At 38.8% G+C, this 22,062-nt stretch overlaps 1 protein-coding gene across 2 annotated transcripts in view; it reads left to right on the top strand.

Moving 5' to 3' along the window:
• The window catches only part of GRID1 (glutamate ionotropic receptor delta type subunit 1), a 532,881-nt gene that overhangs the window by 188,602 nt on the left and 322,217 nt on the right, over positions 1–22,062 (top strand). For both annotated transcript variants that reach the window (XM_027698622.1, XM_027698624.1), the window contains exon 3: positions 19,092–19,376. In XM_027698622.1, coding sequence (XP_027554423.1) covers positions 19,092–19,376 — 285 coding nt within the window. The remainder of the gene's footprint in view (positions 1–19,091; positions 19,377–22,062) is intronic.

The raw sequence follows: 22,062 nt of genomic DNA, 5'->3' as shown, positions 1-22,062 counted from the left end.
TTCTGCCCTACTTTGCATTTGTGAGATGTGCCACTTATGAGCTTGTCTGCACTGCTCAGTGCACTGTAGCACAGAAAAACCTTCTGTGTGACTTCAAAATGACCTAGCTCACATACCAGAAGCTGGTGCAGCTGTAAGCTGCACGGTGTAGACAAAATGTAAAATCTGTCTGTAGGTTTATGTTGATTCTGCTTGTCGTGTCTTTCCAGAGATGGCAAGATTTGATAGTGCTAAATCTTAAAAAAGTAGGGGTAGCATTAGAGTCAGTTCACCGTTCTTTTGATTTTGTTCATCATCTTTTCAAGGAACTGGAATGAGATATGAGATGTTTTGCTGCAGCATTGCAAGTGCAATTTCATTAAAATAGGACTGCTACAACACCTTTCAGATCCTATGACACAGCTTGTGGTTTTCACTGAAGCTGCAACACAATTTCCCAAAGCAATACCCAATTAAACACATGGTTATAAGACAATGTGATCTTCACCTAAGGTGGAAACACTCACTCTAAGATATACTTATTTTTTCAGAATGTTCAGGCAATACTATTATAGGTCAATGGGTTACCATATGGAAAAAGCATACTCTGGCAAAAGTGACTCTAACAGGAGTAGGTGAATGGGAAGCAGATGAAACTCACTGTTGAGACCTGCAAAGTTATGCTTTTTCATGGAAAAATAATGAATTTCACAGCTGTAATGCTGTTTATGGAAGAAAGGACCAAAGTGTCACTGGATAAAGATCAATGTAAATGTGTTAGGAACATCATGTTTTTCCTTTTGACAGTGTTTTGTGAAGATATATGCAACACAGGCTCAAGCATTCAAAGGGAAGTGAAAGCTGATTAAAGCTGTGGAAAAGAGAGGAATCTTGGAGCTATTAAAATTTAAAAAATATCATAATCGAAGGAGGGAAAATGGTGATGGAAAGAGAGCAAGGGGGATTTTATTTCAACCCCACAGGAGGCAGAGTCAAGGCTTAAAAACAGCAAGAACTTTCTGAATTCTTGAAATTAATGTATTGAATGCTTAGGATCTTAGTAGGATTATTTCATTTTTAAATTTTTTTGTAAGGATTTGACTCTCTACAGATAACCAGAAAATGCACAAATATATTTGATAGGATTAAGAAATTATAAAGAGTTTTAATCCTCATGCTTCAGCACAAAAGCCAGTGAATATGACAGCATTCTGAAGAATATTCTCTTATGGGAGTTTGATCTTGTACATGTCTGCAGAAGATTTTGCAAGCTTAGGTGAGACTGATGTGGTATTGGTGACAGATATGGAAAAGACACCGGCCTAGACAAACCAAACTAGCTAATATGATGAATTCAAGATTGTATTTACCTTCAGGGAAGGTTTTTCTTTACACAGCAAGTACAAAATTGAGCCCTGACAGAGGAAAAATTCTGGGGCAACAAATGGTCTTAAAATGTCCCCAAAAGTTTTGTCTCAAAAAACTTTCATCCTTTGCCTATCATTCAGTGGAACTGTGAGAGATGACTGCAAAAGCATTATATCATGCTTTGTAATAGAGGAGGGCTGATCCTGGACTACACAAGAGATACATGGACAGTTATTTACATTAAAAATAGTTTATAGCAATTCAGATTTCTGGCCATTTGCTTTTTATAGCATCTTCACTGTTTTGCTTTCAGTAGCCAAAAATAATTTAACATGTGATTCTGCTGTGCAGGGCCTGAAATGACATGACAAGTATGGATTTCTCTTCATGCTGTATTAACCACTCAAACAGAACGCAATAGCATGCTTCATACAAGTACTTCAGCAAGAGCACAAATAAAAGAAATAAATAACTACACAAATTAAATTAGACCTTGCTATCATTCATGTATAAATTATCCATGTTACTCCTTTTCTTCTGTCAAATGTGCAGAGATCAGAAATGAAGTTTCCCAGCTAAATCCAATTGACCCTGTAGATAACAAAAGTTTAGTCTGTCCTGATTTGTGTAAGTGGCATAAAGCGTTGTGCCTATTGTGGCAGTCACTGCACTGTAAACAAACATTGGCATTCTTGGTGAAGTAGAAAGCCAATCATTTTTGGATAGGGTTTCTGAGTGACGGAAGCTGGGAATTGTGTTCGGCAGATTCAGTCACCATCTTAGCTGGCATGTACCCAAGGTGTAGAAGAGAGCCAGGCAAGGCTTTTTGCTGGAGGCTTTGTATAACTTGCCCTTGAGATCTCACACTTTTCATAGCAAAGAACTGAAGCAAGAAGTTGCCAGCTGATGCTCACCCCAAATGGAGCTCACAGAGCTTTCAGACCCTTGACAAAAGTGACTGTCTTATGGGGTGAAGTTGCACGTGGGCTGTATGAAGTGCCAAGTGAGGGCACTGGCTATTTAACTGCAGCTGAGCTCCACAGGATCTCCTGGCTGTACAGGGGTGATGTTAAGTGTACGTCAGAACCAGGGGGCTCAACCTAATCCTGTGTTTAGTATGAAGTGGGGAGGGAGGAACGGGAGAACTTGGTGATGATACGAGTGGGACCAAAAGTCTTGGTGAATTCATCAAGCAACTTGATGAGGATTGTTGGGGCCTGTGATGGCCGCTGGCTAACACGTCAAGATTACCTGTGACCCTGTCAGTGGCATCCCAGAGACACAGTCAACCTGAACATCAGCCCACAGGGAACATGAAGTGCTCTGTGTGAGTGCACCTGTTCTGGGATTTGTGGCAGGGTTTAGTTTGCTGTGTTGGTATGTTAAAAATTGGCCCACAAGGAATTTACCTCGTAACTGCATCAACAGATGCTATAGACATCTGTTAGGAAAAAACAGTGTAAGAGTCACCATAGTTTTGTGACCTTTTAGAAAGCTTGCAGGTCAGTTTGAAAGGCATTTAGCAACACTGATTTACTCTGGAAACATGAAAATTGTGTTATGATGTATAAATATACAGTCAGTGCTGCAAATCAACATCCCATTTGCACAAACCCTTTTTCTTGAGGGCTTCAGAGAGAACTTGAGCCACTGAAGCAGTGTTACTGACTTTTTGTTTGTGCTGCCCATTGGTATTCTGTGGGAGTGGACTGCTGGGATGGACAGGTACCAGGAAGATTTTGGATGTAGCATGACATTAATCAGCTGAGAGTGCAAGTTCTGGCTGGTGCATTGTACTTCAGCTGAGTCCTGCTGGTTTGCAGTTTCGGAATCAAAATGAAATTATGCATTTATGTTTTGGTTTTTTCCAGGTATTTAGGTGGTAAAAAAAAGGGCCTTATCTGGATTGAAATGTCAACACTAAATTTAAAATAAAAGTTGCTTAATCTTTGTTTAAAAAGTTTCATATGTTCTTCATATGAAACTTCTTGTGGTTGATCTTTTTGCTTTGTAAAGCTTTATATTTAAATGACTTCTGCAAGGGTCAGTGGGCAAGAAACTTGTCACTTCAACATACTTACTCTTTTTGGATCATATTTGCTTTCCAGTGAATTAGCTCTTTGTGTGGTACAAAGAGACCTTTTAGCTGCTTGTCTAATATGGGGCTCTGTGCACACCCCAGGTCCCTGTTTAGAAGTCTGTGTTGGCTCCTGGGGGTTGATGCAGTTCAGCTGGTTGGATACTGAGCATCTTATGCTGAATAATGAAAAGGGTATATTCACACAATGTGAAAGTTACCTTCCAATTAATGCAAAACAGAGAAGAGTAGCTGAGAGCACTGGAAGAAAAAAACTGCCTTTCTTTTCATTATGCATTTCCATATGTTCTAATATTAGTCTATAAATTGAACAATACCCACATGAAGAGCTTATTAGTTGTCCACATGTCTGAAGTATTACTCTAATATCACATTTTTTGCAGAACCACAGAATGGATTGGAAGGGACCAGAGTGGGTCATGTGGTCCTGCTTGAGCAGGGATGTTGAGTATTTTTCATTCAGAGTGAACCTTTTCAGGGGAAAGATGGATATGATGCAAGCTGCATGTGATTTTCTGTATCACAAGTGGTCTGCTTGGTCAGTTGAAATCTTCAGACTTGTTGAAAATAACTGTTTGGGTTTACTTTTTGTTTGAGAGCCTAATTCATATGCTACCAAATTCCTAGTCTGCTGCCAAATTGAGCATAAATAAATTATTAACAGATGTTAAAAAATGTTTTGCCCATAATATGATCCAGTTGTCATTCTCAAGAGGGAGCTAATTAGGACTATTAGGACTCTATACAATATCTATACAATAAGATACCTTATTATCTATCTGTTTTCTAGTCTTCCTGATAGTTTAGCTGATGTATTTGGTCATTGCTCACAAAAAACCTTTTCATTCAGCTTTGATGTTCAAGACACTTAAGTCCTACGAGTTACCCGAGTAGTTGTGGTCAGTGCAGTTAATCAAGTGTATCATTAATCTGAGGAAAAATGGTAAGCAATCCTCCCATTTAGAAACCCTTTTTCCCAATATAAAGAAGTGCACAAAGCAGTCTCCTGCATGCACAGAAGACCAAGAAGGGTGGTAAAATCTTAAGTGAGAAGAAAAAAAGTTGTTTTTTTTACATTCCACAGAAATATCTTTTAGACTGGAAGGGACTTGGAGGGGAAGTGAGGAAAAACATTTTTCCCTAACTGCCCAGGTTCTGGTGTGATGAAGGAGGCCTGAGTGTACATGACAATCACTCTCTTGTTTGTCAGAGTCCAGTCCTGCAGCTCACTTGTAACATCAGTTATGTTTTGTCGTAGCTCAGGTAAGAGAGGAAGCAATGAATCCTTATAGTGAGTGTTGACCTTGGTCTCCAGAGTGTTCAGGCTGTGTCTGGTATGTGGCAGCAACCCTGCACCAGGAGAGGGCTGTGAGGAAGGAGCATCTAATATATTGCTCCAGTACATCTTGATGTCATGTGTAAAGCATACAAGAAGGAGTCAAATTTTCCCCAAGCTTTAAGCTTGGTTTGGGCCAGAGCTTCATTAACGCCTTCCATTGGTGCTGTGGCCAAGGATAATGTATTATGCCTTGGGCTCTATGGCTAAAGAACCCTCTTATTGTAGTGAGAAAACAAAATAAGTCACTGTTCTCTTTTAGAAAAGAGAAATAGTTGTCAGTCTAAATATATGTGAAAAATAAAAGTGTTCTCCAAGGAGTTTCCAAGCGTAATAAATGTACAAGGTCGTTGTCTGCCAGACAGTCTCAAGATGTAGATTTGGACTATATCAAAATATTCTTACTATGTGAAAATGGAGAGTCTCTGTCACAGAAAGTCCCCCTGAGAAATCAGCTGCCGTGTCTATCCATGAGGTAGTTCTCCTTGTGAGGGAATATATTAATTTGATTTCAAAGAAGTTACTTCTGCAGATGAATCAGGTCCCAAAATATAAATGGTTCATAGTTCTGTGTGTGTAATAAATTTCTGTAGAAAATGTTCAGGATCTCTAGAGAACTCACCTTAGGGGATGTGGGGAGGGATGGGTGAGCATGTGTTTTCTAAATCTGTGGTATGTGTTTAGACTGTTAGAGATACTTGAACGAAAAATTAACTCCTGACCTAATGCTCGTGAAATTGGATCTTTGGGAAAGAGTTATTTGAAGTAAATGAGGAGCTAATAGTCACCATTGAGTCTGCAGAAACAGGCCACAGTGTTAGAGCTCTCAGACAAGATGTGTCTGGAGAGTTAACCTCAGAAGGCAATGCCTCACTTTTAGAGGTATTTGAGAAACTTTAAAAGCCCACAACTGTGTAGGTTATTAGCAGTCAGACAAGTGAGATTCTAGAGGAGAATGTACTGTCAGGGCTGGATATTGATTCCCTGCAGCCCTCCACCTTAGGGTCAGGTTAGTTTGTGAAAAAATTCAGTGATTATCAGAGAAGAATAGATGGTATTAAGAATGTGACAAGTTAGGTGGTGTATATAGCTTGTGTTCTGGATGAGACAGTGATTTTATAAAGATGATGTGCAATAAAAAGAAAAGAAATCAGAGTATAATAATCATACAGTGACAACTGAAAAAAGCCCACCTTAGCCCAGCAGGGAATATGTCATAGTTATTGTCAATACATTCAGGCTCTAGAGCTGACACTGTGCTGTCTGTGGCACCCTGCTGGAACTTGATTTTTATCAGTTCTAGAATTTGAGTGTTTCTCATAGTAAAATTCTCTGATGCTTATGCCAGTGTGAGAATAGCAAGAAGGCTGTAAGTGCTGTGGCTTTCTAGTATTTGACTTTTGAATTTTTTTATTTGGCTTGTGGCTTGAGCATGCGACTGTAATACGTATTCTCAGAAAATCTGTATGATCCAGTAACGAAAGCCTTTAGTGGGAAGCTGGTGACCTACGAATAAATGAACAAAAAATCCACATCTGTACTGGTACTTTTGATTAGGAATTAATTTTTCTAATAAATCAGTTATTATTTTTTTAATTGGTAAGAAATGGAATTTATATTTGAAAGCGGGATCCTACTCTTTCTGATTCTATATTTGAGGTGCATCTTTTCCTTTCTTTAAACCAATCCGTGCACAGAGCTTGGAATCAGGCACCAACTTCTTTGGTATGAGGTTTATCTTGTCAGTTTAAGCATTTTCCTTCCTTCTGTGTGTAACTCTCTGTGCAAGCAATGGTTACAGATGTTACAATGCCCTGTAGATTCAGGAAGGTGTGATATTGAATTTCTTACCTAGCATCACTTGTCCCATCACATGTGATAATGCCTTAGTAACTGTTTGTGCCTCTGACCACAGTTCTAACAGCTCTCTTGGTCTTCTGTAGGATTCATTCAAATGCAGTAGTAAGAGGACAGAGACAAAATTATTTTGACTTTAATCTCTGACTAAAGAAAGCCACCTGGGGGTTTTATATAATGAGATTATACGAATGCAAACATAAAACGTAACAGCCAGTAAAGCTTTATTAGTAATAAAGCCTAAGGAGCACCTAATCAGAAGTGTAAAAAGATATGTATGTATAGATTATGTCACAGGGCTTAAGTTATTCTGTATTATCTATACACTCTGACAGTTTTCTATTATGCAGTTACTGAAATCAGATGCATTTGAAGGAATTGTTAAACAGCTGAAAGGAGAAGCTTTAAGTGAAACAATGTCTTTCAGAGGAAGGTGAGGTGATTTAATAGCAAGTCTTTTATATGTGGTTTCTTCTGGATCAGTCCAAATAGTGTCTTTCCTAGAGTGACTTTCATGCAGAGATAAACCTTACGTGCAAGGTGTAGTTACACCAGTTTTTGAACAGGTTTTAATAATGTGATATTAAAAAAGTATTCTGCGTTTGTACTGGTATGAGGTAACCCTGGCTGTCAACAGCAAAACATCTGTTTATCTCCAGAAATGGAGATTGAGATGGTTAAAAACAAAACAAAAGGTTTGTAGTCCAAAACGGGAAAAATTTTCAAGAGCTCAGGTCTCATTTAAGCATTAAAAGAAGAGGCCTGGTCTTGAAACATCTTCTGGCAAAGAGGTGTGTAAATATTGAGACTTTTTGAAGACCTACCCTCAGGCTTGCAGTTGGAACTATCAGGTGTTAAACATGTTTGGACAACTGGCTAATTTCATGTATTCAGATGAGAAATCCTGACAATTTGTAAATGTTGGTGTTTTTGCCCTCATTTGTGATGTGCAGAGATGAAGGGGAGAGAGAAATTCAGAGTAATATTCCAATAATTTAAAGTAGCTTTATTAGCTGTTGGAAAAGTTATTGTGGTGTTTGAAGTTACTCTGTGGCAACTGCTAAAAGGAAAACTGGAGAATACAGATTTGCAGTATTTTAATGCCACCCAGTCTTTAGCACTGGATGGTCATGGGAACTAGAGGTCTGCAAACAAAGTGGATTTTGTCAGGAATACTGGGGCTGAGTGAGGACAGGAGATTTTTCTTAGTATTGAGCAAAAATAATTTTGGCATTCGTTATGTCTTTCATGAGTGAGGAAAGAAGAAACCGTTCCTTTTAAAGTTGATTTTAGAAAATGACAGAGCAGCTTTAGACTGTTGCTAGGCTGAGATTTTTGCATAATCCTTGAATGTGATTGTAAGTATGTGATATGTTGTTCCAATAGACCAACTCCTTACATTTGTCAATAAATATATGCTATAAATATGTACCAAGTCACAACTAAATTCGTAAACACAAGTCTTTCAGCAGTTGGCATAAATAAATAAAGGTTGTTGAGATAAGTTGGCTCCTTCTCCATGGGTGGGCTTCTCTGGCTATGTGAATTATTTCTGGTGTCTCATCTTCCTCATGTCCACTTTGCTGGTAGAAGTAACAGCTGTTGGAGGGGGGGAAACTGTAGAGAAGACAATAATGATAAGTTTTAGGGCTGTGCATTTCTGGAACTGGTTGTTGGAGTATGGAACTTGCTGTCCACGCATGAGACAATGGTAGCTTTTGTGAATTTACCTTGAGCCTCATAATGGTTTGCTTCTCCTAACACAGGTGCCCTGATAGCATTATGTAAACCCCAGAGTCTTCCTTTAAGTCCGAGGACATGAAATGCTGCTTTGGAGTGATGTTTGCGGTTATTTGACTTCCTTGTTTTCAAGTAGGCGTTTTACTGAGCACAATGGCAGATTGGTTATGGGAAAGAGATCAGTGTTTTGGTTAACCTAAAATGTCTGGGTGAACGGGAGTGTGCAGCGAGTGGCATGTGCTGGGGAAACAACAGAATGGAAAAATCTTTTGTGGTTAGTTCAGAAACTATGTCCTGATGCTTAGGCTGATGCTCATCCCTCCTGCTTTCCACATAAGGCACGACACAAAGCAGAAGAATTTAAGCCTCCCCTGCCCCCCCCAAATGGAAGTTTGTCTTGGCACTTTTTGTTGCATATGTGTCTGTTATAATTATTGCTAATCACACAGGCAAGCAGGGCTAACGTGTTCCTTGGTTGTCAATACCGCTCAGAATCCAAATGAGTTCCTCAGTACCAAAGAGCTGGGAGGTTTTATCAGCTTGTCTGGAGCTGCTGTGTTTGACTGCTTTTTGTAAATGGCAGAAGAGTGTTTTCCTTTTGTGCTTGCCGGAACTGAGCCTGAGCCTCGCTGATGTTAAAATAATACTCGGCATGTGCAAGTGAAATAGTCCCAAAGGAGGCAGCAAAGTCAAGCATCCCGGCGGAATGCTAATGAAGGTGTACAAAACACTTCTGTATCATTATGATTTGTCATGAAAGGCAGGTGAAAGAAGGAGAGGGTGAAAAAGTGCAGTTTATTCTGTGTTGAAGGGCAAAAGAAAACATAATTATTGAAGAACTTGCAGAGAACAGAGAACAAATATGTGGCATTCAGAAAAGCAGTTATGTCCCTTGAATAATTAGGATGATTTGCAGTTAGTTCTACCTCAGAACTAGTGTTGAAGGGGGAAAGGAAAAAAAGTCAAAGCTTATTCAGTTCTACCTAGGGCCTTAAAACAGTATTGATGCCATTGAGATTAATGTGTAGTTCTGTGAAACCATGCACTATTCAGAATTAACAGAAATGCTTATTCACATTTCCAAACATTACGCCAAGCTATGATTCTGGGAGAAAATCGTTACTGATGAAATTACATTTTGTTGAGAAAACAGAAGTACAGTTATTCTGCAGAATTTCTATACCATCAAAGTTCTTTTTATCTGCCTTAAGCATCTTTTTATTATTAATACAGAAAAACTAGATAAAGGTTCATATTCCAGGATGTTTCACATCCTTAAGCACTCGCACTGCTAAATTTTTTCAAAGAAATTTTAAAATATTTTTTAATATCAACATCATGTAATCTTTGCTGGTGGGGTCTTTCAAATCCACCCAACTGCAAAGCCAATAGCAAAAACCAACTCTAAAGCAGTTACAAAGCTGTTTGTGCTCTCACTTACCTTCTTAGGAGGAGCTAGAGAGCAACATCAGAGCTGTCCTTTGGAAAAATAAGGCCATCTCTTATCTGCCACTAGTGCTCTCAATTAATGCACTTTTATCAGTGGAGTATGCCTTGTGCTGATTTCATGGTAGTAGCTTTTCCATGCAAAATGCAGCATGTTCAATGAAGATTAACCCAAAAACCTTACTTGGAAAACAGCTGGTGCATTTGTTGACCACTTGATGGCATCACTCAGTTGTATGGAAATTTGATTGTGTTGCCAGTAGAGTAGTTTTACTTGTGCTTGGTGTGGGAGGACTTTCATGTTTTATCTTTGACCATCAAAGAGTGAAGGGAGTTATTAATGCACTCCCATATATTAAACAAAATCCACAACTCTTATTTTTATTCCTGTTTTCCTTCTCGGTGGTACATTACTTACCATTTTGGAGTAATTTCTTTATCTCCATAAATGCAAACAGAAGAGTTTTCCAGATGGCAACAATGACAGTGCACTGAAGATGCTGAACCAAGGGGGTAATGGAGGAAACAAGGCACAGTGACTATTATTTAGATGTAAAGGATGGTTCTGGTAGTGTCAGGGGAGCTCTGTGAGTTTACACGTGCTGAGAATCGACCCACAAGATATCAGGTCATACAGCACATGGTTGAAATGAAGCTGGAGACCAAGATACTGCTTCTCCTAAGCAGCCAGTGTCATTGAGCAGTAACGAGGCACCCTGTTAGGGTGACCCAAAGGAGATGGAGTCAGCTACTGACCCCTAAAAGAGGTTGACAGGCAGTGAGGGCAAAGCAGCACAAGGAAGGCCATATCACCAGTGTGCCTCTGTTCTGTGAGCAATGATTAGCATGCTTCTGGAGGGGAAAAAGTAGCAAAAATATAGACAAAACTCCATTTTGAATTTTTTTTTATATTTCTCCTATTTTTCCTGCTTGTTTAGCTTAGGATGCTGCATAATGGGAAAATAATAAAAAAACAGCCCAAAAACTGGGGGAGGATCTTTAATAGCAATTTTCCCAGGGCTTTTTGGTAAACATTTCAAAATCTCATGCTTTCCTTAGCTTTTGAGGTGTTTTTTCATGCTGCTTTGTCAGGGATATCCTGACATACTGATTACATGAACTCTTAACTATGCACAGCAATGTACGTCTGTACTGGTTTTCTGGAATCTTTTCCTCATAGTGACGGCCAGCTGAAATAATCATCATTATCTTAGAACATGTAAACAATGATGCATATCTAGTTTTTGGATCATGATATGCTTTGAGCTGGCCTGCTGAGAATTTTATCAAAATTGTAGGCTAAAGAGTCCAGCTATACACTTTGCTCAGAAAATTTATGCTAAGTTTTTCTAAAAAAAAAAAGAAAATGTTTATCAACTGACTTACCAGTCTTATTTCAGTTGCTAAGATTCAGTTGCTAAGAAAAAACACCTAAGATTCCCTTATCTTGGTTTTCTAAGGAAAAAAAAACATAATGAAGGATGGAGAAAGAATTCAGAAACAGAAATTGTAATTATTAGGTTTTTCAGTATATGTTGTCTAGCATAATGATTTTGGTTGGTAGTTATTAGGCGATGAGCTGCAAAAGAACCCCCTGGAGGGCTCACAAAGGCAATTCCACTGCTGACAAATACTGTGTTTCCTCCTTAGTTGCACTAAGAGAAAAAATTCAAGTTTACCTCAGGACAGCAATGAACTTCTCTAATTTTCATGGAGTTGCTGGTAGTCTGTGCCTTGCTGGCAGCATCTCATTCATGCATAGATGTTAATGGTCCTGTTACAGGTTGACTTACACATATTTTAACTTTGGTGCTCTAAATCTGTGATTTTTAGGAACTGTGGCCCCAGGTTTTACTGCTGTTGCCTGCCACTTGTTAAGGACCCTACAGCACACATATTTCCACAAGGGAAAGTATCTCTTGTTGAGAGATGCCCTGGCAAAGAGGTGTGTGTTGGATTTTGAGCTAGCAAACTGGCAGGAGAAGGTGCTCTTGGCTTCTTGGAACTGGAGAGAGCCCTACAGTGATTATTGTGAATTCTTCCCAGTATGGGTTTCATGGCTTCAGAAAAAGGACACGTAAAGAGAGATTTCTCTGTGAGACTCATGAAAATGGGGATTTTGAGGAAGTAAACATTAGTCTGCTTTGCCTTTGTGTTGAGTACATGCTTCCTCATATCGTGTTTCTGTGAAGTCCGGCAAGAATGTTATCTATATGAAAAACTCCAGGCATGCTCTGTCCTCTTTGATACTCAGACTGGCTATCAATTTATTGCAAGAGAGTCTGCAGTACTTGTCAGTGGTTGCATTTGTAATTTGAATGCCAGGCTTGTGCCACGCTCTCCAAGGCCCTTTTCACAATGTGTTGTTATACGCAGGGAGAGCTTTCATGATGTGAAATCCACTTCTTAGGTGAAGACTTGGCATCACATTTAGGCTCTGAATGCAAGGAAGCAGGGCAACACAATTGCAATCAGAAACTATGGTGAGGCTGTGTCAGACTTTCCTGTGGCTTCCAAAATAATCACATCAAGGACTGCAGGATCTAAGAATGCCTGTATCCTGATTCTGGATGCAGGTAAAGGATCGCTTAAATGAAAGAGAACAATATTTATTGTTCTCAAGTGTTATATCCAAAAAATGGATACATCTAAGTGGAGGTACTTGGGGGTTTGGTTGGTTTGATTTTTTTTTTTAAATTTTTTTTTTATCAAACCACAGAGGACTAATTGTCTAATTGTGAAATTTCTTTCTTGTTTTAAGATGTATTTTGTTTTGATAATGGAGAAAGAAATATCCATCTTCACTACATATAAGGTGATACAGCAATGAAAGTGCTACGGAAAAGATTTTGCTATGTTTATTATTTTTCTCTATATTATAAATTACTATGTGAAGTAACTATAGCTTTGTGTAGGGTTTTCCTAATAAAAATAATAATTTTTTGTTATTTATAGAAAAATAGTGAGAGTACAGAACATAAAGGTAAGTAAAAGCATCCAGAAAAGAAAAAAATATTATATTAAATATATTATTAAATATATTATATTAAAATATAATTGCAGAGTATCCAAAGGAAGAATAACTGCATAGCATTAAGTGTAAATGATGCAAATTCATTATGAAGTGCTTTTCCCAGTTAATGAAAGAAGCTGAAGAGTAAGAAACATCATAAAATGTGAAATAAGGAGTAAAATATTCTTCAGAAAACCCCATTTAGGTTCTGTGAGTGCTTAGAATACTAATTTTGATGTTGTACTTAATACACCAATAATAGGAGTGAATCTTTCTATAGTTCAATATTTTAATAGAAGTATTTTCAGTGATATTAATGAGATTATTCTATAATTTTTTCTGCTTCATCAACTGGTTTTGCACAAAAGCATTTAAGGGTCTTTTGAGGCATAAAGAGGAAAAAATGTACATAGTTAGTAGTCTTTTCCCATTTTTCTGTGTGACTGAATTAATTGTGGGCTTGTGTCCTGACTGCATGGAAATTTCTCGTGTACTACAGCAGAAATATTTAGGTTTTGTTTAGACATGAGTGAAAATGTTTAGTTCTCTAGTTTGTGTTATTTGGCTTTACCTGAAAGAATTGTATCATCATCCTCTTGATTTTTAAATATTCCTTGGTGGCTGTAGTCTTTCTCCTTGTATTGTTTTTCTTTCTATCTCAGTTCAATGCTCCAACAACTTCCCAGAAGGACTTTTTCCATTTAATTTGAGAATACCTCTATGGGTGTGTTTCCCACAGACCTTACATCTTAAGACACATTTTTATCAGTTTTCAGAACCGATATATTTTTATCTCAGAACTCTTTGCTCTTCTAGTATTTCATCCCAAATTTTATGTGTATCTGTTTTTATATAATTTTGATAATGAAAAAATTACTGATTAAATTTTGTACACATGAATAACACAATAGTTTATGTGTATATAGCTCATGGTATTCCGCATCTGCTCGCTAGTTCACGTGGTAGATCTGCTAACTATGCACTTTTAGCAGAAGATATTACAGGCCTCGATAGTCTCATGGAATAGTAGGATTTAGGTTCCCAAAAATAGTTTGTTTTGGTTTTTTTTCCCCCCAGAATTTGCTATGTTCTCTTTACTTTGATGTTTTAACGATAAATTTTTTCCCCCTCCTGGTTTTCAAAAATAAATAATGTGAAAAATTAGTTTTCTGTCAGAGTGACTGAGGCAGTAGTACTGAGGCAAGCATAAGGTCCCTCATCTCAGCAGGAAGGTGGCTTTCAAACCTAATTACAGATACTTAAGTGCCAACTTTGTTAATCACTTCATTGCAGAGTGTTACAGCAGATCTGAAGTTATCTTTCTTCATTTCAAGAAAAGAAATTTCTGCAAAAAGGCAGAAACCTCTCAATTTTCAAACAGTGACATTTTTTAAAATGCAAGTTACTTGTGGTTAGGATGATTCTCCCTTTGCAGTGCAGTAAAGAGCTCCTAAGTGTTAGTCAAACTGAAAAATAAGAAAAAAAAGTCAACCAAAAATTTAGAGAGGATTTATCAAGTATCAAGTGGTGTCCAGAGTGGGTAGGGCCAGCTATGGTGATACCCATAAGTGAGAGACAGAATGACATTGAGGTTTGAAGAGGCAGTGTGAATGCCAGTAGGTGGATATATTGTTAGATCTGAAATTACACTGGCAGCTGGTCTTTTGATAATGGAGGAAACAAAGGAACAAGTTTCTACCCTTTTCTGAATATTAGGAAACCGCTGAAAGGGAGACTGAGAGATGGTCATGTTGTCACATTGCCAGGAGCAAGATAACAGTTTCTCTTGGAGTATTTTAATTCCCTGTGGTTTTTAGAGAGAGGGATTTAATTACAGAGAGCTCTGAGCTAAAGCCCTTAATGTAAATATCCCCATGAAGAGGGTGCCAAATCAGGACTTTACCATCTGCATCTGTCTTCAGAAATAGGATGGCAGGACACAAAGCAGTGGTAGAAAAGCAAGACCTCAAGCAGCATGATTGCAGCAAAGTAAAATTCTTGCATCATCTCATGTGCCATGAGGAGTCCCACTGATGAAAAAGGTCATATGGATAAGGCTCAGTCTGAAATCTAAAAGCTGCTGTTCTTCAATGCTTAAGTGTGGCTTAATGGGATGTGACTGGAGTTAGAGATGTGGGTCACAGAATGAGAGAAAAGTTTAGTACGTGTTGCTATGATGTAAAAGTCAAGTTAGACAAGTGGAAGTCAGAAGATGCCCAAAATATATTAATCTGTGTTACTTCTGCCAACACCATGACAGAGATCACACGGAGAAACTAAATGGAGAAAAACTAAGGCAATAGATGGAGAAGAAAGCAGACAGTGTCTTGTGAAACACTGTAATGGAAATAACAGCTCAAGAGATAAAATGTCAAGCAGATGTGCAAAGAGGAATTTCTGAAAACAGACTTCAAGAGAATAGGTTAGGAGAGATACTTCCCCAAAATGACTAAGAACAGGATTAATCAATAATTTGGAATACTTCCATGAAATCCAAGAATAACCTTGAGAGATGGTTTGTTGATGGAGGCCAACATTGAATAAGCTGCATGGCATGATTTAAGTTGCTCCAATGGGTTAATGCAGGTTTATTTTTTAGGTATGATGATGTTCATGTTTTCATCATTAGAATGCACATCTCTTACTGTATGGTTTTTAGGATGTTGGTGTCTTCTTAAAAGGAAGCCTAATTGTGATGAAGGCATTCAGTACAGCAAACTTATAACTCACTATTTAAATAGCAGTCAAATCTGGAGGCAGGATTGCTAGAATGTTTGTCTTTTTATCTCTGGAACAGATACTTTAAAAGCATTATCTCTTGAAACCTATCTAAATGAATATATATACAAGATAAATATGAAAGCATTTCAGTTGTAAAAATATTAAATTCTTATAACTATAAATATAGTAGTAAAAGATCACTAAAGTTCTCAAGGTGTTTTGATTCCCCTTCGCATTATAGGCTGACATGGACCAAAACATTTCAAATCTCTGTATTTCAGCTTTAAGAAAATCAAGATCAGGGTTATGAAATTCGTATGCAAAAATTCAAGGTTCTTTTGAGAACTTATGAAGCTTATGAAGCTGCAGCTGATATACAGAATTAGTGATTTATTCAATATCATAGTCAGGGATGTTTGATTGTTTCTACAAATCCATAGCTAGTGTGAAGTAAACCAGAAAATCACATACATTTTCTCCTGTTAGTTTTCTGTGAAAGAAAGTGCAGGACTGGGGGGAATCCTAAAAAAAAAAAAAGTCACCAGAGTTTACTTCTGAGATTCTATAATCCTTGAACGTTCCCTTGCTAAGGAATTTTGAGGCGTCTGAAGAGTTAATGAGTTTTTTAATGGAGTCTGTTATGTAGTAGTTACCCACTGTGTTACACATGTAGAAAGAAATACTTCTTTATGTGCTCAAAGCTAATTCTCACCCTTCAGTGCAATAAGTGTGGAGAGGTTGAACTTCTTGGAATCCATTGTATTTTTATATAATGAAAGTCTTCTATTAGAAATGACACGTTCTTTTTCACATCCTGTGATTTGACTAAAGAAAGCAATTCAGAAAACACGAAACCTTTTTTCCTTAGTCATTCCAGTTTTTGTTGCCTGCTATCTTGAAACAGAGGCAAGAGGAGAAAACACTATGTAGCATATGCTTTCAGGCAGAACATAATCAATTGATAAAATATCAGAATGGGGAAACATTGACTAATTCTTCATTTTTAACCCATGTACACAAACTAGAAAACATTGGGAAAATACCTCAACTGAAATGGTCTTTCTTGAGATATTTCAACTGTGTTTGGTGGGCTGTGCTGGGAGATAAGGGGGCCCGTTTGCCATGATCTGTCATTTCTCTGGTCTTGGTGCTAATAAGCAAGCAGCTTTTGATTAGTGTCAACCACTGAATGGACATTTTTCTTGTTAAACAACTGGTGATCAGCTCTATATTGCACAAATAAGTGACTCTCTGAATGCAGCCTCCCATCAGAAAGGGCTTTGTTTTTTCTCTCCTTCTGTCTGCTTTGCAAGTAAATTGTTCCTGCTACAAACCCGTGTTGCTTGCTTCTCTCACCCTCGGTGACAGCAAAGCTTGCTGGCTGGTGATCTCTGCAGGGGTTTATGGCTCAGCTCTGCTGTTCTCTCCCTCTGTTCCCACTTCGCTGTTCCCTCCCCTACTGTGACTAAATAAATTACCTGTATGACATGTTCAGTTTTCTCTGGCAAGAAGCCTGGGAAATCAAATCTGTTCCCGAACCTGGGTCTCCCATTTGGCAAATATAATGCCTCCCTGCTGTTAAATCAGGTCAGCTCTCAGGAAAAACAAAGAACAATTTCATATAACTATAATCAACACAGAGTAAATTTAGATAATGCTGCTGACATATGTTTATTGTAAAGACCATCAAGGAAATAATTTTAAAAGCTCTTCATCTTTCTCTGTTGCATCAGGATACATGGTGTACATTCTGTGTAAAGAGAAGATCAAACATTTTCCTTCTGCTATCCCATATCAAAGGGAAATATATCTATTTTCTGCCTGGTCTAAGAAGATATTTGGTGAAGTGGTTCACTGGTTGTGTTAGAAACAATTTTATGTATTCAATTACTGAGCCGTTGCATAATTAATATTAATTGATACTTAACTGTTAATTACTATTAATTATTCATAACCTGTCCAGTTCCTTTGACTTTCTGGCCTCCAAAAGTGGAGATATACTTAAAAATGTTTAGAGGAGGAAAAATAAATCCTTTTAATAGATTGTGGTCTCTTTTCTACCTTTACACTCAGCCCATTTCCACTGGAGATCAGAGGCAGTGGATCAGCAGCAGTGTGACATGGCACAGGCACTGGCAGTCCCGTAGCACATGGCACATGTGGGCAGCCCGCTGGCTCATATGCCAAGGCTGTCACCTTGGGGCGGGGCAGGACTGGTGTGGGCAGCCTCTGCCTCCCAGATGAAAGCTGAATTTCCTGCTCGGCTCTCTGTGTGTCCCAGAGGGGCTCTGAGTAACACCCCAGAGGCCGTTTCGTTTATCCACTGTTAGCAAGCTTGTGCAGACTGCAGTACGATGGTGGAGCATCTCCAGTCACCTCCTGTCTGGCTTTATTACAGCAGGACTCTGTGGTGGAGAAGCAGAGTGGGGGTTTCCTTTGGGCAGGTGGTTGTTGGGGACTGAAAGAGCTACTGAAACCCTGAGCTTGCCTCCAGCCCTCTGCAAAGGCAGAGAGGAGAAGGCAGTTCCAAGTGCCCCTGGGGGATGCTCAGGGCTGGTGCCAAACTAACCCATGGTGTTTGCTGTGCTCAGCTCCCAGGGCCAACTTTGCTAACACTTACTCAAGAGTTAGTAAAAACTGGCACTGTGGCTGCTTTGTAGTTCTTACACAGTCTCAACACCACCACTGATTAAATAGCTGCTGAGTTATACCTGGGGGCCTTGGCTGGAAACACTTTCCAACCACAGCTTAATATCAGGGTGTCTGACCTGGAGGAGTCCTGGGAAGAACAAGCTGTGTGGGATGTCCTGAGCAGCAGAGCCAACTTCCCAGGGCTCTGCCCAGCATGCATGGCCTGTGTTTCAAACTCACCTAATACTTCATTCTCAAAAGCAGAAGGGGTCAAATTATATGCTCTGTTTTTAAATGGTACATGCTTTTCCAGATCATTTTAAGGATAGCTACAGTGTTGTTAATAATTATTTAGTCATTCATAAGTTGTCTTTGTTCTAATGAGTGCCTTTGTTGTTTCTTCGTTTCTCTGAGACTTACAGTGAATGTTTCTTTCATCAATTTAAAAAATCATTCACAACTCTGCTGTATAACACAAATCGTTGAAATGGAAATTGCTCTTTATTGTCCAAAATCTTCATCCAATGTGCCTAATGAAGATTAAGGGGTTAAAGCAGTGAAATGAGTTTTAAAAGATGGGAGTTCAGTTCCTGCTTCCACCAGGAATGACCTGAAGCAAGGGCCATAATCTCCATCCATATCTGCTGCTGTCTCAAGAACTGACAGTAGCTACATTATCTGTCCTCCACTTTGGCATATCAGTGCAGATTGCAGATACTGTCTCCTACTGTAAAGGTGCAGAACCTAACTCTGAAAGGCTTCAGCTCATACCATAATATAAATAATTTCAACTCTGTGTTGATGGCAAGGGCAAAGCTTGTCTTGTTCCCTTCCTAGCGTCTAGGTTGTCAAAGGCATTGCTGAGCTTACTCAAACCCTGCTTTATTTCTTGTCTTCTCCAGCCTGTGACCTGATGACCCTGGGGATCTTGGCCTTAGTGACATCCACTGGTTGTGCCTCGGCCAACGCCCTGCAGTCCCTGACGGATGCCATGCACATCCCACACCTTTTTGTCCAGCGGAACACGGGAGGGTCCCCCCGCACCGCCTGCCACCTGAACCCCAGCCTGGAGGAGGAGGAGTACACGCTGGCCGCCCGCCCGCCCGTCCGCCTCAACGACGTCATGCTCAAACTGGTCACGGAGCTGCGGTGGCAGAAATTCATAGTGTTCTATGACAGTGATTATGGTAAGTAGAGGATTTCAGACACGTTAAATTCCTTTCTTTTCAGCTGGGAGGTAGAGAGGAAAGTATAAAGGGAAGGGTGGAATATAACTTACCAGGGTTTTCGTTGACAGAGGAGAAAGCATTTCAAGTGGGCACAGGTCTTTGGCTTGAAGGAAAGGTTGCTGTGAAAACCAGTTCTCAGACAAGGAGCAAAGTTGCTTAGCAACACCTACCAAGACAGACAAAGTTTGAATCCTCTCGCACTTTTTCAGTAAAATATTAATAAAGTGTTGACATTGATAGGCAGGGGTCGTACAGGCGAGCAAGGAAGTTCAACATGGCCTCTACCCGCTCCAGAAAACACTTTCTATCAAAGCCGAGAACTGTTCTCTTTAAAAATTAATTTTCACAATAACTATTACTGTTTCTTTTTTCACATGCTTCCTCACACTATTCTGCACTAGGACTAAATTTCACAGGGATATACTTCCTGGCATTAAATCAATGGGTAGAGTTAGCATTTTCACTATATCTGAAGCATTTCCTTCAGCAAAATTTTTACTTGGGCTGAAACTCAAGGAAAAGTAATCTCTGCCCAAGCATGTTTGGTCCATTATGATGGATGTAAAAAACAATGAAAAAACAAATCTCCATTGTGCCAGGCTCTCAGAGTGAAAGGCAACTGTGTGCATACTTTTTTTTTATATTCCCCCTGCCTCCCGCTCAACTGATATGAACACTGTTCCATATGTTTAATTTGTGGTATTTTCAGCTCTGTTGTCTTAGGATGTCAGATCTGTAATGGGGAAAATAAATGGGAAGTGGGAAAAATAAATTTTCTGTGGTATGTTTAAGGCAAATACTTTTGCCTTAAAACGTGATGGATAATCTTTTGATGTGGTGACTTACCATGAACAGAATAAAAAGAAAGGAAACTTAAGGTTAAATCACAGTAGGAAAAATAATCTTACATGTGTCTGCGCATATAGTTTAGATTTTATACGTAGTCTTCCACAACTGCACAATAAATCTTTATTTGCATTCTCTATATACTATCAGATTTTTGGTGGTGAATCACAGAGAAATAAAACATTTTTTTTTTTTGAAATTGGGTTAGTCCTACTTTAAAAAAATCCAAGAAACAACAAACAAAAATGAGGATGATTTTAAGTGAGAGATCAACTGAGGTTTTAACATCTTTCTAATGATACAGAATTATTTTAAGCATGAGAAGACTGCCATGGTGCTTGTAGACTTACTTAATCTGTAGACTCAAAAATCTAGCAAACTAGCAAGTAATTACTGTCCTATGTAATGCTTGAACAGTGAATTCTTTGAAAGGCAAAGCTACAAGGTACATGGTAGGTGTTCTTTTGGTGGACTTCTGGTAGTGATGAGAAAATTGCTCTTTACAAGGAATTGGGTTTAAAGAGTCAAAATTCTTCTAACAGTTATTTCAAGAATGGAGGAAAAAAAAAATCTTAAAAGGATGTCTTACAAACACCCCAGATGCTCTATGTGCAAACTGCCATTGCCAGTTTTGTTACTGAACCATAGTATCACTTATTTCTGTAATATGTCTGTTTCTTGACCTTTTTTCTTTTTTTCTTTTTTTTTTTTTAATTTATTTTTAATTTTTTTTTGTTGTTGTTTTGTTTTGCAGAGGCTTACCATCTCGGTACAAAATCCTGAAACCCTTAGTTCACACACTCTGTAAATCAATTATGATCGAATTCACCTTTTTCTGTTTCCCACAAACTGTATCAGTAAGACATTAAGGTTATGGAAAATTGCCACAGGCATTCTGCTCCTTCCAGTGGAGAGTGTGGTGTGCCTTTGCAGCTGCCCTTGTGCTGCTTCCTCTCCTTTTCCTCATGGATGTGACATCCTTCTTATGCTAACTCCACTAGAATAATTTTTTTCAGAAGAATTTGGTGGGAGGGGTTTCCATAACAAAGCCAGCTGAACCTTGCCAGCTCTGGGCAGGCATCAGTGAATGGAGGATAAATAACCCAGTTCCCAGGATAGGCCATACTGAGCTCAGGAGCAGATGCCTGGCTCCCAGGGCATGCCCCTTGCCCTCAGCAGTGAGCTCCCACCCAGCCCTGCTCCTGCAGCTCCAGCAGCATTTCCCTGCTCAACAGGCAGGAGATGACTGCTAGCTGTGTGGAGGGAGGTCACGTGTTTAGGATTACAGAGCATTTCCAGCACTGGGCTTTTGTGGTTTTCTATAATAAATGGTCCTTCTCTACGTGATCTCTGAAAGTTATACTGTTCCTTGGAGTAGTGTTTTAATTTGTCCTTTTGCTGATCCCTAAAAGCCATCCAATCCCTTGGTGTCTTCCTTGTGGAAATGGTCAGATTTTCTGAAGATAAAGCAGCATTACACAATTTAAAGAAGTCCTGTGTTTATAGTAATGCTGTGTTATGTTGGCGCTGAAAATTATTTACTTAGTTAATTACTTGTCCCTTATCAGAAATACATTTTGGATTATAATTTCTGCATTGGCTAAATTAAGGGAAAGTTAGTAATGGACTTGTTGATTAAAAATAGAGTAGTCACTGAACAGCCTAATGAGCCCTTAATGTTGTTGTGCTTACTATAAATATGTCTCATTTTACACTGAATTGACAGATAAAAATCTGCATGCGCAACTTCAGTGAAAGAATATGGTCCTTTCCAGTAAAATGCCTTTAAGTCTGCAAC

This window comes from Neopelma chrysocephalum, unplaced genomic scaffold, assembly GCF_003984885.1.
Source record: "Neopelma chrysocephalum unplaced genomic scaffold, ASM398488v2 Primary Assembly neopelma1_131, whole genome shotgun sequence".
NCBI lineage: Eukaryota > Metazoa > Chordata > Aves > Passeriformes > Pipridae > Neopelma > Neopelma chrysocephalum.
This window is presented reverse-complemented; position numbering and strand designations above follow the sequence as displayed.